We start from the raw sequence: 16,761 nt of genomic DNA, 5'->3' as shown, positions 1-16,761 counted from the left end.
GGCAACCACCGATGACTCCATAAATCGCCTTGCATCGACTGGGCAATGAGGCGAGTAAGCTTTATCGCTGTCCAGGAAGTGGTACTATCAATGCCACACATTCTACGACTGAAGCGATGTGTGTTCTGTCTTGGTGAGCATTCGAACCCCGCCCATGGCTGATGGTTGCTCTCTGTGATTGTATTATTTCCCACAGCACCAGAAGGCAGCAAAAGGATCACATGCTGGACCAATTCAACTTTTTTCACCTTGGGGAACGCAAATATTCTCTGTTTGAGGGTGTGTGGGGCCCTGTGTCCAGTGAAGACAGTCAGTAAACCGTCACCTCAAGTTAGTTTTGGGGTGCCCCTTTTGTTATTTTTCATGACATGTGACCCGTAAGACTCAATTTCAAAAGTATCTACAGCTCCTTCCACATCTGTTGCTGTTTAATACAATTATTTAAATGCAAGTGTGATTCCCCCCCCCTTCCACTTTATTTAGCTGTTATAAAAAAAAATACATTTTAAATCAAGTTTCTGTGAGGTGACCAAGTGATTCCAAATCAATACCAGATATTACTGGACAATAAGATACATCTTTGACAGCAGTATTTTTCTGCTTTTTTATTTCATTCATTTGAAAGTGAAACTCCTATTTTTCATACCTTCCATGTCACATGACCTCACAACTCCAAATCCCTACAATTACTACACTATAAGAATATAAAATATTAGCTTAAATTGTACAGAAAGTGTCCCTTTTTTTTCTACTATAGAAATAATATTGGTGGCACGGTGGTGCAGTGGTCAGCACTCTCACAGCAAGAAGGTTCTGGGTTCAAGTCTCCATGGTCTCCCTGTTCCTGCATGGGTCCTCTCCGGTACTCCAGCTTCCTCCCACAGTCCAAAGACATCAAGAGGGGACGAGGTTAATCCAGACTCTAAATGGACCGTAGGCGTGGCTGTGAGTGTGAGAATAATTGTATTAAACAGCAATAGGTGTGGAAGGAGCTGTGGATATATTGTCTGTCTCTATGTGTTGGCCCTGTCATGGACTGGCAACCTGTCCAGTGTGAACCCCGCCTCTTCCCTGAAGACTGGTGGGATAGACTCCAGCCAGCCCCCCACAACCCTTAACAGGATAAGCTGTAGAAAATGGATGGATGGAGAAATAATATTTGATAAAACAATCAAAGCTCCCTCATAAAAGTGAAAACACTGCACATTGACCTAGATCTGAATTAAAATTAAAAAAGTCCCACAACCCGCAGCGATCACATAACCTACTTTCTGAAGTAATAACAAAGGAGTTTGTTTGAAAGTCCACACTTTTAATATTAAAATACAGTCTGAAATATTTACAGCAGTATTCACACACACCTCATGTCCCTCACTCTTCCAACATTTACATCCCTCATGCAGTCCATTTTCAATGCTAAAATCCTCAGTCTTGACTGTCTGTAATGAATAAATAAAGCTTTTCAATTTACACAAAATATTATTCTGAATATACACCTGTGATAGGCATTAGGCAACGATGCCTGCTGTCATTCACAGAGAAGCATATGACTGCAGAACAGGACAATTTTTTCCAATGCGCCCAGAGCCTGACACAGTATGGCACAACAAAGCATCAGGCACAGAGACGGCTACCAAACAAGTGCTTCCAAAAAAAAAAACAACAAAAAAAAAACTAGCGAAAGGACAATGGGCTCAGTGAATGGTATGCACAAGTCATACTGTCCACACAGTGAGTGCAGCTGGGCCGCCGATAAGCGAAGTAGTGCATTTCCCCTTTTCAAACCACAGCAGCCTCGGGCGGGGGGTCACTAAGTCCAAGAACCACTCACGCTCAGTTTGTAAAGTAAGCGCAAGGATCTAAGATGGAGTTGGCAATGAAGGGGCATAAAAACATCAGAGAAACATACAACAACAAAAACATTCATAATCATATTAAATTCCCACTGTGCTTACTAAAAATAACAAGGCCCGTGGCCAAAGGTTGCCCTTTCCTCTTTACGTCCAGTGAAAACCAGTTGCAGTAGTAAATACTGAATTGTACATCTCAAGCCAAGGTTACTAATTTTTAAAATGAACTGATTCCATAAAGAATAAAACATTTCAAATGTTGAGAAAGAAAAAAAAAAAAGAAGGTTGGCGCAACTCTTTGAGGTGTGGAGGATATCCCAGTCCAGTGTGAGGCATTTGATTTGAGCCTTGGAACCACCGGCGAGTCCGAGGTGGTGGTGCAGCGCGTTCAGAGTGGTCCGGAGGTACCGCTACGACAGTTTAGTCATAGGCAACTGCTGTTCCCAGCCATTGTGAGCTACGTTGCCATTGTGGGTGCTGAGTTTAGGGTTTTTCAGACTGTACTGCCGCATTTTGGTGTTCTTGTAGTAGATGGAGTAGATGAAGATGAAGATGACGGAGATGACCAGCACCGTGATGGCCACCAATCCAGCTATGAGGGGCAGGTAGTCCTCTGAAACAACATTCAGACCAGGCGTCTGTTAATAACAATCAGATTTTTTTTTTTTCCAGCCCTGTTTTTCGGTAACCGTGCCATATATTACCTTGTATTGTCTGAGGAAGACTGCCAAATTTTTCTTTTTCATTAAAATTGAATATAATTAATTATATATAATTTCTTGTAAAAAAAAAAAGAAAAAAAAAGAAATAAAACCAAAACTCGTTAATTCAGACAAAAAAAGCCCTGTTTTTCTAGCTTCAAGAGTGTTATTACCTTTTAAGACGACTTCCACCTGATGGAAGCTGGAATCAACTTCGTTAGTGGCGCTGCAGTTGTAGAAGCCCGCCTCAGAGACATTGAGCTTGCCTCCAGAGACACGGGGAACCTTGTCTGAGCTGTAGAGCCACTGGATCTTTGGAGGAGGGTGACCATCGGCTTCACATTCAAGCTCCTCGGGGTAACCTCGGATCACTGGGATGAACTTTGGAAGCTTTGTGGTGTTAATGGTGGGTTTATCTGTTCAGGCAAATGAAGGCGGAGGTCAAAGTTGTGTGGTACTTACAATATGATAATGTTATTGTAAAAATTCTTTTCACATGCCATGGTGGGGTTTCTGGTTTGTCCTGGAGTTTGCATAGGTTAGAATAAAGGGTCAAGAGATGCCACCTTGATTTAAAACTATTAAGCTCGCCGTTACTTAGAGGACTGAGAAGATATGTGACGATATCTGTGGAATGTGTCTGTATAAACAGGAGAAAGCAGAAACGCACAGTTGTAAGGTATATAAACCCAACTGCTAGAGCTCCAAAGTGAGTCTTTTCTCTGTGACCTCACTTGGGTGTTGTATTGTAAAACGCTCCTTCTTGTACAAGAAAATAAATTCAACTCAAACTTTGATTCTTTGGATCCAGTCTCTATCATTTAAAGGTCACTGAGAAGAAATTATTGTGACATATACATATATACACACACACACATATATATATATATATATATATATATATATATATATATATATATATATATATATATATATATACACACACACACACACACATATACATATACACATACATATATATACACATATATATATGTATATACATATATACACACATATGTATATACATATATATATACATATATACACACACATATATATACATATATACACACATATATATATACATATATATACATATATACACACATATATACATATATACACATATACACACATATACATATATACACACATATATACATATATATACACATATATATATACATATATACACACATATATACATATATATACACATATATATATACATATATATACATATACATATATACACACACATATATATATATACATATATATACATATATATATATATATATATATATATATATATATATATATATATATATATATATATATGTATATGTATATATACGTGTGTGTGTGTGTGTGTGTGTGTGTGTGTGTGTGTGTGTGTGTGTAGAAAGAAAATGTGAACTCACAGTAGACCGTGATGTTGAGGGGACTGGAAAAATTGGGGGGAAGCTGTTGCCCCACTGGTTCCACGTTCAACTGAGCCTCACACCAGAACTGTCTTCCGTTGTGCTCTCGGTCCAGAGTGATGTTGATGGTCGACGACACATTCACCGGGGTCTTCACCACGTTGATGTCACAGTCTGGGTTGTTCTTGGAGAGGCAGCCCATCACCTGCAGCGACCCTGATCCACATGATGGAGAAGAAAAAAAAAACAACACACACACACACCAAAAATCTAATTTGATCATTTGTACGAATTATTGTTTCCTTAATATAAACTTGAAGATGTCGTTCTTCCCGATGTTCTGCTCTGCACATTTATCATTTCTAGTTCCACTTAACAGGAGTGATGAAGCACAGCTGTAAAAAAAGAAACAAAAGATTCAAGTATTTCACGCTGCTTTTTCAACATAAACTGTTCTTTTACATGACATTTATCCATCGCTGGGCTCCGAGAAAATAAGCAGTATGCAAACGCCACGTGAAATCACGACGACCGCCAGTTCCAGGCCTTGTTAAATCAGATGTTTTGTTGGACAGAATCGTCTAAGACATCACCCACAGAAACTGTTTGGAACAGGGCAGAAACCTCCAAATCATACCTGGCGGGAGACTGGATGAACCATCCGCCTATCAATGAACTGATAGAGAGGCCAAAGCCCGCCCAGTAGAAGGGGATCGAGAAAAGTCTTAATTCCTTGGTGTCGTGTAAATTAGCCACGCTGTTCTCCCGACACGTCCTTTACTGTGCCGAACACGGGCGCTGTGTTTATTTTGAGTTAAGTCTCAAATATTCAACCCTGCTGCTGGAAATTCTCAGTAACACATGGAATGTGTGTGAATCTGCAGCTGAAAATAGTCCATGACGACAAATGACCAAAACTGCAGGAACCAGCTCCCTTTAGGAAATTAGAACCGTGCTGCACTTTACGCGGTGAAAGCTCAGAACACTCAGAGCTGAAAAAGGATGAGAAAACTGATCTGGTAGCAGCGGTAGAGACTTAGAAAGGGGCGTTAATGATCTACTGATCTGTCACAATATAACACGCGTTCATGTTCACCTCTGCATGTACTCTCTACTCTGCTATTTTTGTCCTATTCTCTTTTGTAAACTAATTTAAAGATAAAATTATATTTTCTTTACATCCTAAGATGATAGCAATGTTCATTTCACACCAACAGCAGAACCCAGGAGGGTTAAAAATCCATGTGTTATTGCGTTCTGATGGAACCTGTCATTTACACCCCCACCCACGCTGCTCCGGGCCAAATGCTAACGTCAGCACGCCCTCACAGACAAGGCTAACTAGCTGCTGTTAAGCCAAGGAGCTCCATCAGGATTTGATTCTTATTTTTTAAACTCCTGCGAAGGGACAAGAGAGCTCAGATTTGTCTGCCAAAATGCTGTTTTCCATTACCTGCTGTTTGTCTGTCTGACTGTTGCCATGGTTCATCCCCCCCCCCCCCCCCATGTAAGTGATGAGCTTTTATCATTTAGCATTCAGTACTGCTTCACGCTGCAAGCATGGGAGAGATTCCCCACCTGTGTTTGGCAGTTCAGTGGTTTTGTTCCAGTGGTACCACCGCACAGTGAGGCTTCCAGCAGGAGCAACGCCGATGATGTTACAACGTAGCTGCAGCTCCGTGTTCTCCGCCGCGATTAAGTTACCAACGGGGTGGATGGAAACGCTGTCTGGCAATTCTGGGGAATGTGATTTGAGAGTTCGAATATTCAAAGATTTAAACCCCCCCCCCCTTTTTTTTTTTAAGATAAGCACAAAAGATTTTTGTGAACACGTACTGTAGAGGGTGAAGTTGAGAGATTTTTTGAGGGTTCCTATTCCCTCAAACTTTACAATACAGGTAGGAACTGCATTCCAGTCTCGATGGCTGTCAACAAGCCACGTTCTGTTGTTGATCTTGACATCCCTCTGCACCTCCCAGTAGATTTCTTTGACATTGGCGGGGTCTGTGGATGGTGCGTCACATGTTGCTTTCTGGTTTTCTTCATTGTATTCTACCACCAGACTCTCTGGAGTTATTTCGATGAGATCTTCTTGACGGGCACCTGTGGGGGGGGACACATTACCAGGGAGAAATGTTGTTTCAAGGAAAAGTCTACAAACATCTATTATCTTAAGGCAACATTTTCACATCCAGTGCTGCATTGAAATGGGATGAGAGAGCCTGTAGAACAAAAGCCCAGCCTCAAGGGGCAGCAGGAAAGGACTGAGGAAGGAAACACCACTCCCACAGGAAAGTCTGCACTTGATTGCTTGTATTGGACCTTAATACAACGTCCATATCTTGAGTTAAAAAATGCGCCACAATCTACCGGCCAATCTATTCTAATTCATACCAGTCATAACTTCTAGTCATTGCAATGCACGGGAAAAAAAAAAAAATCTATGGACCTGAGTGCACACACGCCACTACAATCATGTTTACTGCTAAATTTGCACTGGAAATTCTGCAACCAATGTTTTTTTTTCTTTTTTCCCCCTGTTGTTATCATAGTTAATGTTGTTTTTTTTTTTTGTTGCTATTGTTGTTTTTGTGCCCCCCCCCCCCCCGTCTTCCCTATCCTGTCCCTGTTCTCTCTCTATCCATCCTGAGCCTCAGTCCCGTACCTTTATCAATGAACCAATACCATTTATAATAAAGTGAAACACAAATGGCGATAGGAGGAGTTTTATCAGATTCCTCCTTTGCAGAGTAAAACTGCTTCGGTACAACACGGCACCAGGAACACCTATACTGCCTGCCCCAGCTGCTGAACAGGACAGGTTTAAAAAAAAAAGAAGAAAAAAAAGAAAAAAAAAGAAAAGTCTCCTCTGGTATTCAGAATCCTTATTTTCCGTTCACATTTGACAAAAAGTGATAAGCACTTCCAGTGCGTACACCTAAAAAAAAAAAAAAAAGACACCACGGTGCTGCTGCCACATCAGGAGGGCTGAGACAATCCCCCTTGTGTTCCCTAAGAATAACATTCAAACCTCGACAGAGAAGCAAGTGTAACTTACTCGGATTAGTTCCGTTAGACACCGACAGCAGCCCCAAAATCAGAAGGACTGAAATAAAACGAAGTGGAGTTAAGTCATCCATCGAACTTCTCCCAACAGCTGTCGCCTCTCTACCGTCACAGTGGGCGACTCTGGAGCCTCTCCTGGTCTCCGGCGACGACTTGTTGACTTAATGAGGGAAAGCTAAGCTAATCTGTGGCTACACGGACCGAGCTGCTCCCCGCTCCCACCGCCGGAGAGGAAACTGGGAAACAGCCCTCCCCCTCAACACACAGGGCACGGTGGTAACACTTACTGGGCACAGACGGAACGCAAGCACGCACGCACACACACACACACACACACACCCAAAGAGTCTATAAATGTAGCATGTTGGCTACAGCTTAAAGGCTACTTTGAGCCAGAACAACTTGCTATTATTACCTCAATTTAAAATTAAACAGCATAAATAGGTGGATATTATTTTAAATTTTTAGATGTAAAGACACGAGATATAAAATCCTTGCTTGGAATAATAGTCTGCGTCTGATATACGTGTTTCCCTCCCTCCCCCCTCCCCTTTTCACTTTATTTACGTCCACTAAAGTTTGCTGTGGAAGCTGGGAGCGGCCATTTTTGTGATAATTACTTATAAAATACTTTAAATCACATATTAATCATTGCATTATTGCAATTTAACTCATTTCCTCATGCAAAACGGTTGATTTATCTCTTCACTCGTAGAAAACAAAATGCAATTTAGGCGACCCATGATGAATTACTGATTTTTTTAATCTCAACACAAGGTAATTGTTGTGTTACATCGGTATAGCTAAGCTAATTTTCTCAGGATAAAGGATTAATTATGTCCCCATCTTGAGAAAGCAAAATGCATATTTTTTTTAAATGACATAATTGTCTTGTTACCTGAAGATTACAAGTCAATTCTTGCGTCGTCTCCATATAACTGACATCATTTTCTGGTGATCAGTGGTTAGTTTATCCCATCATCTGAAGAGCACAAGTTAGATGGTAAATGTTAAATAGACTCAATTTATGTGGCGCTTTTCTATCTTAGCGGCACTCAAAGCTCTTTACAATGTCATTTAATTCACACACTCACACACACACACACACACACTCACACTGATGGTGAAGGCTGCCATGTAAGGCGGCAACCTACTCATGAGGAGCTATTAGGGGTTCAGTATCTTGCTCATGGATACCTCGAGGGGTGAGGACAGAACCAGCGACCCTCTGGTTGCTAGGAAGCCACTCAACCCGCCGCCCACAAATTACAGTTTGTTTGTTTTTTAAATATTCAGTTAATGATCTCGTTATCTGAGATGACAAGTTTTACTTTCCTTCTCTCATTCAAAAACCAAGTTCAGTTTCGTTTTGCTTCACAGGGTGTTGCATAATTGTCCGAAAACAAACTCAGCCACGTGTTTGTGCACCCTTCAATTACTGGCTTCAAAATAGCTGGGATACCAAAAATCACACCTGGAAGTACACCCCCCCCCCCCCCCCCCCCCCAGAGTTAAACTAAGGAAGATGAGCAATTTTTTAGCAAATGAAAATGAAACCAGTCCAAGAGTTTCAATCTGAATAGCGGGGGAAAAAGACAGAAACAATGAAATGGAGGGGGACAACCGAGGGCAACATGACATTTTAAATAAACAAATAAGTAAAAATAACACACATAAAGTAGCCACGTTGCAATTCTATTCGTCTGAATGTTGGCAGCAAAAACATTCAGGCTGATTTTCATGAAACTTGGTGGAAGGGTGGAGCCTCGGTCAAAGAATAACCATTGTATTTGGTCACAGATCTGCATTACTGGGCGGACAAACACGTTATTTTCGTGTTTTGTTCACAGCTTGAGACAGAACACTTTTGTCCGAGACTTTCGAAAGAAGAGAAAATTCTCCCATACTCATCCTCACAACCACATCCATTCATCCATCCATTTATGATTTAGATATGGCGTAGGATTATTGCTACAAAAGATTATGGTAAATTCTTAAGTAAATCTTGTCTTTTTAAGTCAATTCCATCATGTGCAACAACAGAGGGCGCCATTGCTCAGTTGAACCAAGTTCATGTTGAACTTCATCAATGGTGTTAACCAAACCTTTTACTGTGAGTCTTGCTGCTCCAGAGACATTTCCTCTCTCGTTCCAGGCGTGACATGTGTACAAGCCCATGTTTAGTGCAGTAGCATTGTGGATGATCAACCAGGAAACTCCATCTTCGTTTTGCTCCATCACATTGGCAGAGCGGTAGTAAATCCAGGAATACTTTGGTCGAGGGTGGCCCTTGCTGGAACACTTCAGCCCCACCGTAGAGCCGAGCTCAACTTCAGAGTCTTCCAGCTCAATCTCAATCTGTGATGGCGGGTCTAAAGACAACAAATGTCAGACTCAAAGGAAATTTAACACTGGATCACCCACACACAACAACGTTTTGAGAAATGTGCTCATATGCCATCCTCCCCAGAGCCAGGAAAGAAGATAGATACTCTGCTGTCCTGTGTGTGTGTCTGTGTCTGTGTGTGTGTGCGTAAGGGCGCTGAAATCCACAAAAACCTGCAGACAGCTAGTTAGCTCAGCACAATGAATGGTAGTGGGAAGGATGTGTTAGCATAGCTCTGTCAAAAATAATCGAGAACGTTTTTCTCTAAGACGGTCTTTGCATGCGTTAATATAACAAGGGTGGTGCTTGACATTCGTGATGATGTGTCAAAGTTAAAGTCAAACGGCACCTAAAAAGTGTATTTTGCTTTTCAAGTACTCAACGAGTACTGACAAATGCGACATTGCTTTCACTTCTTCGTGAGTCTAAAATGCAGGAAGAGACAGCCACATATGTTTGGCTTGGAGCTAATGGTGCTCAGTACGAACCACAAATAACAGCAAAACCATCCAAATCATTTTACAAGCTCACAAGTGCAGTTTTGTTAAGATCTAAAGTGTTTGTTTTGGTCAGTTGGTGGCTCTAGTGAGCTCTTAGCTTCAAGCTAATACATATATGTAGCTGGCTCCGTCTGCAGCCTGGAGTCATAAAAGAAGTCTGATGAGCTTAAGCCACCTATTTAAAATACAGGAAATGCAATGTACATTTTATGGGTAAAAATATGAGAAGAGTTGTCGTTTTAGAATCAGTCACATTGTTGGAACTACTTTCCTATTCAATGCCGTGGATTGACGCGGCACCTCAGTACTTTGGCCATCAAAACAACATCACTTGTTGATGACTACAGGAGTGGCGGCTGCTTCTACTCACGGTCGGCTTTGTAAGACGGGAGGATGATGACTTCCAGGATAACCCAAGATCCTCAACCTGATCTATTTGTTAACTTTTGATGGTTAACGTTCACTACCATTCATTGTGCAAAGCTAACTAGTGGCCAGCTGGTCGCCCGGCTCCTCTGGCTCTGGGGAGTATGGCAAACGAGTGTAATCCTTGAAAATGTTCCTTTCAGGATTGTCATCAATGACACTCACATAAGACGGTAACGTCCACTTTGACATTGACGCTTGAGAAAGTGTTTGAAGCGGTGATGTCGTACTGCCCTGCGTCTGTTCGTGTGAAGTTCACAGGAAGTTGGACCTCCTCGCCATCTTTGTACCAGCTTATCTTCGGTCGAGGATATCCCTCAACCGTGCAGGTGAGGTTGTGAGGAGTGTTTTCCATTGCAGTATAATTACTTGGACATGTCAACTCTGGTCCATCTGAAACAAAAAAAAAAAGAAAACCTCTTACCCCTGATCCACCTGACGTAACCACAGAATGGAACCAGTGACCGCTAAAGCAAAAACGTAGATTCTGTTTTACCACACGTACAACGCAAATGGGTTCTCTCTGGTACTCCGGCTTCCTCCCACCGTCCAAAGACATGCAATTGGGGACGAGGCTGATTGATACTCTAAATTGACCGTAGGTGTGAATGTGAGTGTGAATGGTTGTTCGTCTCTGTATGTTGGCCCTGCGATGGACTGGTGACCTGTCCAGGGTGAACCTCGCCTCTCGCCCGTAGATGCTGGGATAGGCTCCAGCCCCCCCCCCCCCGCGACCCTTACTAGTAAGGAATAAGCGGAAGATGACGATGGATGGATGGACGACGCAAATGTGAAAAATGCGAAAACAGCAACAACAAAAAAACCTAACGTTAAAATATTTTTTCCTTTTACTGTTACATTGAGGCTGTATTCATTCATACTGTCACAAAGACAATGACACTTACACAGCACGAGGACCTTAAGTGGTATGTGGATTGGGTGATCCCCCTCGGTGGTGACAGTGTACTGCCCTGCGTCTTTCCTGCGCACAGGTCTGTCTGGGTCAGCCGATTTTCCGTCTTTGAGCCATTTGACTAAGGGGGTAGGATTTCCTTTCACCGGGCAACGGCTCCTCAAAGTTTCCCCTTCCCGTATATCCACTCCTCCAGAGCAGTTTACATCTGGTCCAACTAAAGAAAGCAGTCATATGTACAGTGCCAGTTTCATTTAAGCAATGAAAAGAAACTGAGATGTAAACCTTTTATTTATTTGTTCAAGGTGGTTGGTCCAGTGTAGGTTAGCCACCACCAATTTTGAAAAACTAGCACTTGCTTCAATGTTTACGTCCATCAAGGAAGATTTTGGTGGCGTTTTTTTTGTTTTAATGTAATTTTTGTGCTTGTCTGCACACCCACGTTAACTGTGCTGGCCTTAAGTGATGTACAGCAAATATAATATATTGGAATAATGTGTTCGCTAGCGCCACCCGGTTTTACACTGAGTGGTTATCTGAGGCATTTTTGTTAATAATCTCTTAAAAGATTTATTTCCCAGCCTTTGTAGTAGGTAGAAACCTGAAATAAATGTTCAAAAAAGCTGAAAAACCTTTTTATTCAATGAAAAATAATTTGCCCTTGAGTTCATTAAATATATTTTCAAAACAATATAACTCTGATGATAATGATGTGGATGTCTGTTCAGGGAATATAGGTCTTTGGGTTGTCTTGGGTGTTAAACGTACAGTAACCCATTATATATATATATATATATATATATATATATATATATATATATATATATATATATATATATATATATATATATATATATATCACATCTGGTTTAACTCCATAACGAGATGGAAGTTCATGAAAACCTAAATATGCGGTAAAAGCAGTTCTATTTCAACCTCCAACCTAGACGACATACTTACAGTGCACAGTGATGGTGTATTCTCTAGAGGACACGTTAAGAAGCGGTCCCTCCGGCTCCAGGTCCAGATGTGCTACGCATCTGAACTTGACTCTGTTGTCCTCCCTCATTGGAGTGAAGCTGATGACCGACACCTGATCCACAGGTTTCCTGCTTCGGTTGTCAAAGGTGTGTGTCTGGAAGAGGGTTTCCCCTTTGTACCACCTCACGGTGACATTTTGAACTGGCGCAACATCGCGGATGTCACATGTGAACTTATATTGCTGCCCTTCTTTCATCACGCCATCCGGTTCGCCGTTGGAACTGATCCCGATGGATTCTGGGAATTCTGGAGGAAAGCGTAGAGGTGATCAGACGCGGACACACTTTTGGTATGTTTAATACACAATAAACAACACTTACTGTAAACAACGACATCAACAATCGTGGAGCACTGTTCCTTGTCACTCCCGGGTCGTGGGTTGATGTAGCACTCAGGGGAGATGTCCCACACTTCCATGGATCGCACATTCCAGTTCAGATGGGTGGCATTCTTTGCGGCAGTGCCTCCGACGGAAACCTCCCAGCCCATTTCAATATAGTTGCTGTCTGACGTGCTGCAGTTGACTGAGACCGGGTCTCCATGTTTCACCACAACACTGGGGGGGCTAAACTCAATCGGGCAGCTGGCACCTGCAAAAGTGAGAGTAGAGACGTGTAACGTTTACACGACTGCATCAGGAGAAGCGCGTTATCGTTTGTCTCTGCGGAAACTTCAGTAAAAATGGAGGAATAAACAATCCTCCTGAGTGTGTTTGGAGTGATTTGACCACTGCTCATCAAAAAAAACTCACAGAGGTGATCATTTCTTCATTAAAGGTTCCACAATTCAGTTGATTATATTCAAAATAAATCAGCTGTCCTGTTGTTTTTGCTGTTCAGCCGTATAAACGTCTCATAAATGTGATCAATTCCTGTAATGTGACAACGAATTAAAGAGTACGGAGCCCTGGAGTGGCCATGGTGGAAAAAAAAGAATAATAATTTTTGGACATAGAGAGAGATGTCTTTTATTTTATATTGAGGCCACAAAACATTATTAATCCCCAAATTCCATCATTTTGAAGCCTGAATCTCATTAATTCCTGGACACAAGATATAACTTGTGCATCAACAGTCTAGCTATTTTATATTTTTGGATATTTTTAAAGTCATATCTTGTAACCAGAAATTAGAGAAATTGAGGGGACACATTATATCCCATGGCCTCACAATAACAAAAAAATTAAATAAATAAAAAGATCTCTATTGTGACTACAATATTAATATTCTTATTTAACAGTCACAAGGGTTGTCATGTTCCAAAATAACGCAGTGAGTCATGTTTTCCTAAATCTGACCAAGGAATTTTGTTGCCTGAACTGTACAGCTGAGTTGTGAGCCCCTCTAGTGGGCCTTTTTGTAGCTGAGGCAAGGTACATCTTTTTTTTTTGGGATCCAAAATAGAATATTAAACTAAAAAAATGCTATAAATGACATAAATGAATTAAAATAAGAAGCTTTTACTCTAAAATCCATTGCCCAACAATTTCATCGACTCGAGACGCTGAGTTTGACTTGCTAACTGGCATAGTTGGGCTGTGGTCTGGCAAATAAGGACGCAACAACAACAACGGTTGCTATTTAACTGAAGAATTAAAAAGAATTATGCGTAGATACAGTTCAGATTACACTAAAATATGATTTTGTCAATGAAGGTGACAGTGCAGAGCCATGTAGCTTGAGAAAATACACCAGACTCTTGTTGGATTTCTTAATACACAAATATTGGATTAGAATAGTAAGAGTTGCCAAAATAATCTGCGTTCTGTTTCAACAGGCCCTGGCTCTTTACCAGTATTAATAATTTGGTCTTGAAGTAGAAAAGACTGAGAATTCCTGGCTAAACTAAGCCAACTAATAACAGAAAAACAGCTACTAAGGCACTCAACCATCTCCACTAACTCTATTCCTGCCCTGCTCACAACCACGTGGAGCCTAATTCCACATTTAGATGAAAAAAAATACTGTAATTCTTACTTTGTTCAGAACTGAACAATTTCAAGCCAGAACAACAACTGTGGAATCAAATCATTCAAGATAGCAGCACAGCATCAAGTCACGTTTGTTTTTGCACAAGCGTGAAGTTTCCTTCCACCTCCAGTGAAGGGAAAAAGGACTTCTTTGGAAGAACAGCAAGTTCTCATCCTCATAGAAGACTGAAAACTGGCTGGAAAAAGCATCAGGGTCAATAGTAATTTAAATAATCTACACCGTAGAATTACTGTTTCTATCATAAGCAGAATTTATGTTGGACATTCAGAATAATTTTTTTTTATTGTGTGTCTCTCTTACACACACACACACACACACACACACACACACACACACACGCGCGCGCGCGCGTTTTGATAGGGTCATGTGATCTCTCATCCCACATGTATGACACCAACATGACTCGGATCAGTGTAACCTGCTCGCCTGGCTGAGACATTTAAATCAACCATCTGTGGAAGATCGGCGCAACACACCGGTGTAGAATTTCTAGCCTCTTGAGCTGAATCAACAATAACAACAAGGAATTAACGAAGAAAACAGCCTGCTTACCTCTCGCACAGAGGAAAAACCCCACGAAGAGTCGCACAAATGTTCCGCTCATTTGAGTCGCTGGCAGTTTGGATCAGAACAATGTTTCCTTCTGCTGTGGTCCGGCGCTGCGTGGTTCAGCCGCGATGTCCTCCTGCTATGAAGACCAACGAAGAGAGAGAGAGAGGGAGAGAGAGAGAGAGAGAGAGAGAGAGAGAGACTTTCTCTGCACGGTCATTGGAGGAGTCTGATGTATGTGTGTGTGTGTGTGTGTGTGTGTGTGATATTTCTGTCATGCGTGAGTCAGGCTCCAGCCAGTTGCAGCCTACTAATAAGAAACAAATCACCGTTGAATTGAAGTCTCAATGTTTGAGCCTGTCAGTTACTCTTGATTCTGAATCAGTGATTAAAAACAACAACAAAAAAGTAACTAAATATGTGTACTTCTTCTCCCCTTGATTATCCATCCCTCTACTTTCCACAGCGCATGTTGTAGTTATACTCCACTACATTTCAAAGGAAATATGGCAGTTTTCTATACTGCCTTCCAAAGAAAACGTTCTACTCTGGAACTTCTCCTCACAGTATCCCGAAGGAAATACTGTAATATTACCCCATTCAAATTTCACTCTACTACAGTTTAAAAACAAAAAAAGTTTTGCTCCTTTATGTTTCAAATTGAACACTAGTTTTACTCTACTGCATCTAAAATGAAATCCTGCTCTTTAACTTAAGAAGTTTTACTGCACTACATTTCAAATGAAAGTAGTTTTACTCCACAGTAATGGAGAAGAGAAAGTGGTTTTTAGTCCACTGTATTACAAAGGAAACGTTTTGCTCCACCACGTACATCAGAACCAGTTCTTAGTTACTTGGACACAAACATTTTTTGCGTGAAAAACACGGCAAAACCAGATTTTAGAAGCTGCCGAGGCAGCGAAGCAGAAGACAGAGTTTGGAGTGAAATCCTTTATCCGGGTCATAGACAGACGAAGATCATGGATGCACGGTGAAGGTGCTTCCGTTGTCTTTAGATAATGAAGTAATAATGACACCAAAAACTGAGGAAGTGCAACCGTCTTATCACAGGAGGTCAGGAGTTGTAACAGAAGCAGGATCAGGGCTGCGTGCAGAAAAATCTTAAAAATATCATGGTTGAGAAATCGATGTGTCTTCTCTCTTGGTCAGCTGAACTGCTAAAAATATTTTGCATGCACGCTACTTCATTACGCCCACACTTCTTAGGGTCACGGGTGCGCATACTGTACTCACACCCACGGATGGGGACAGACTGAGCAGCACCACCAGAGTCAAAGCAGCATGGTTGCAGACCAAAATAGCCCACTGTTGTCTTCTTACCTCTCTTGGATTATTTTTGATTGGAAAAGAAAAAAAAAAACTCATAATAATTCCGACATACGACAAGGCTCCGATCACCCACCATTCAAACTTGGGGGTGGGGGTGGGGAGGTGATTTGTGAGCTAAATGTCCTCTTTCTCTTTCAGGAAGTGCTGATTTGAACTCTGGAATTTCCACACTGCAATACATGCATCCTGTTTAGCAGCAATTAAAGAAGTGCAGGATTTTCCAGGACATCTACCTCTTGATATACTGTAGACGGAAGACGTCTCCTCTCCGTGAATGAATGGGAGGAGGAGCAGGAGGAGGAAACAGGAGAACATGACAGCTAATGACATCCTCCTTATCACTCCTCTTACAACCTGCAGGGGTGATGAGTAGAATTCCGAGGAATGTTGTTTCGTTTCAATAAAACAGGGGGAGGGGGAGCGCTGAGAATGAACAGCTGCACGCAGGAAAGTCATAATTTTTCTACTTTGGGGTCAAAGGTTGTACCAACAGTCCACGAGATGAGGAGCAGAAGGAGATGCTTGAGGATGATATGCAGCAAAGGGGGGGTGGGGGAGGGC

The 16,761-nt window shown here is 41.6% G+C and overlaps 1 protein-coding gene across 1 annotated transcript; it reads right to left on the bottom strand.

Annotated features, from left to right (window-relative positions):
- Positions 1 to 1,265: 1,265 nt before the first annotated feature.
- LOC147244825 (hemicentin-1-like) lies at positions 1,266 to 16,374 on the bottom strand. Its single transcript, XM_086184217.1, has 12 exons — positions 16,105 to 16,374; positions 14,854 to 14,989; positions 12,631 to 12,900; positions 12,230 to 12,556; positions 11,262 to 11,486; positions 10,522 to 10,749; positions 9,150 to 9,416; positions 5,815 to 6,081; positions 5,557 to 5,715; positions 3,979 to 4,194; positions 2,725 to 2,967; positions 1,266 to 2,463 (listed from the first exon to the last, which is right to left on the bottom strand). Exons 2-12 carry the CDS (start codon positions 14,903 to 14,905, stop codon positions 2,261 to 2,263), a joined length of 2,457 nt encoding a protein of 818 aa, XP_086040343.1. The 5' UTR covers positions 14,906 to 14,989; positions 16,105 to 16,374; the 3' UTR covers positions 1,266 to 2,260.
- Positions 16,375 to 16,761: the final 387 nt, after the last annotated feature.

Source organism: Aulostomus chinensis, chromosome 18 (assembly GCF_037954235.1).
Source record: "Aulostomus chinensis isolate RoL2024-O1b breed Wild chromosome 18, RoL_Achi_v1.0, whole genome shotgun sequence".
NCBI lineage: Eukaryota > Metazoa > Chordata > Actinopteri > Syngnathiformes > Aulostomidae > Aulostomus > Aulostomus chinensis.
The sequence above is the reverse complement of the archived record's forward strand: the minus strand, read 5'-3'. Positions and strand labels throughout refer to the sequence as shown.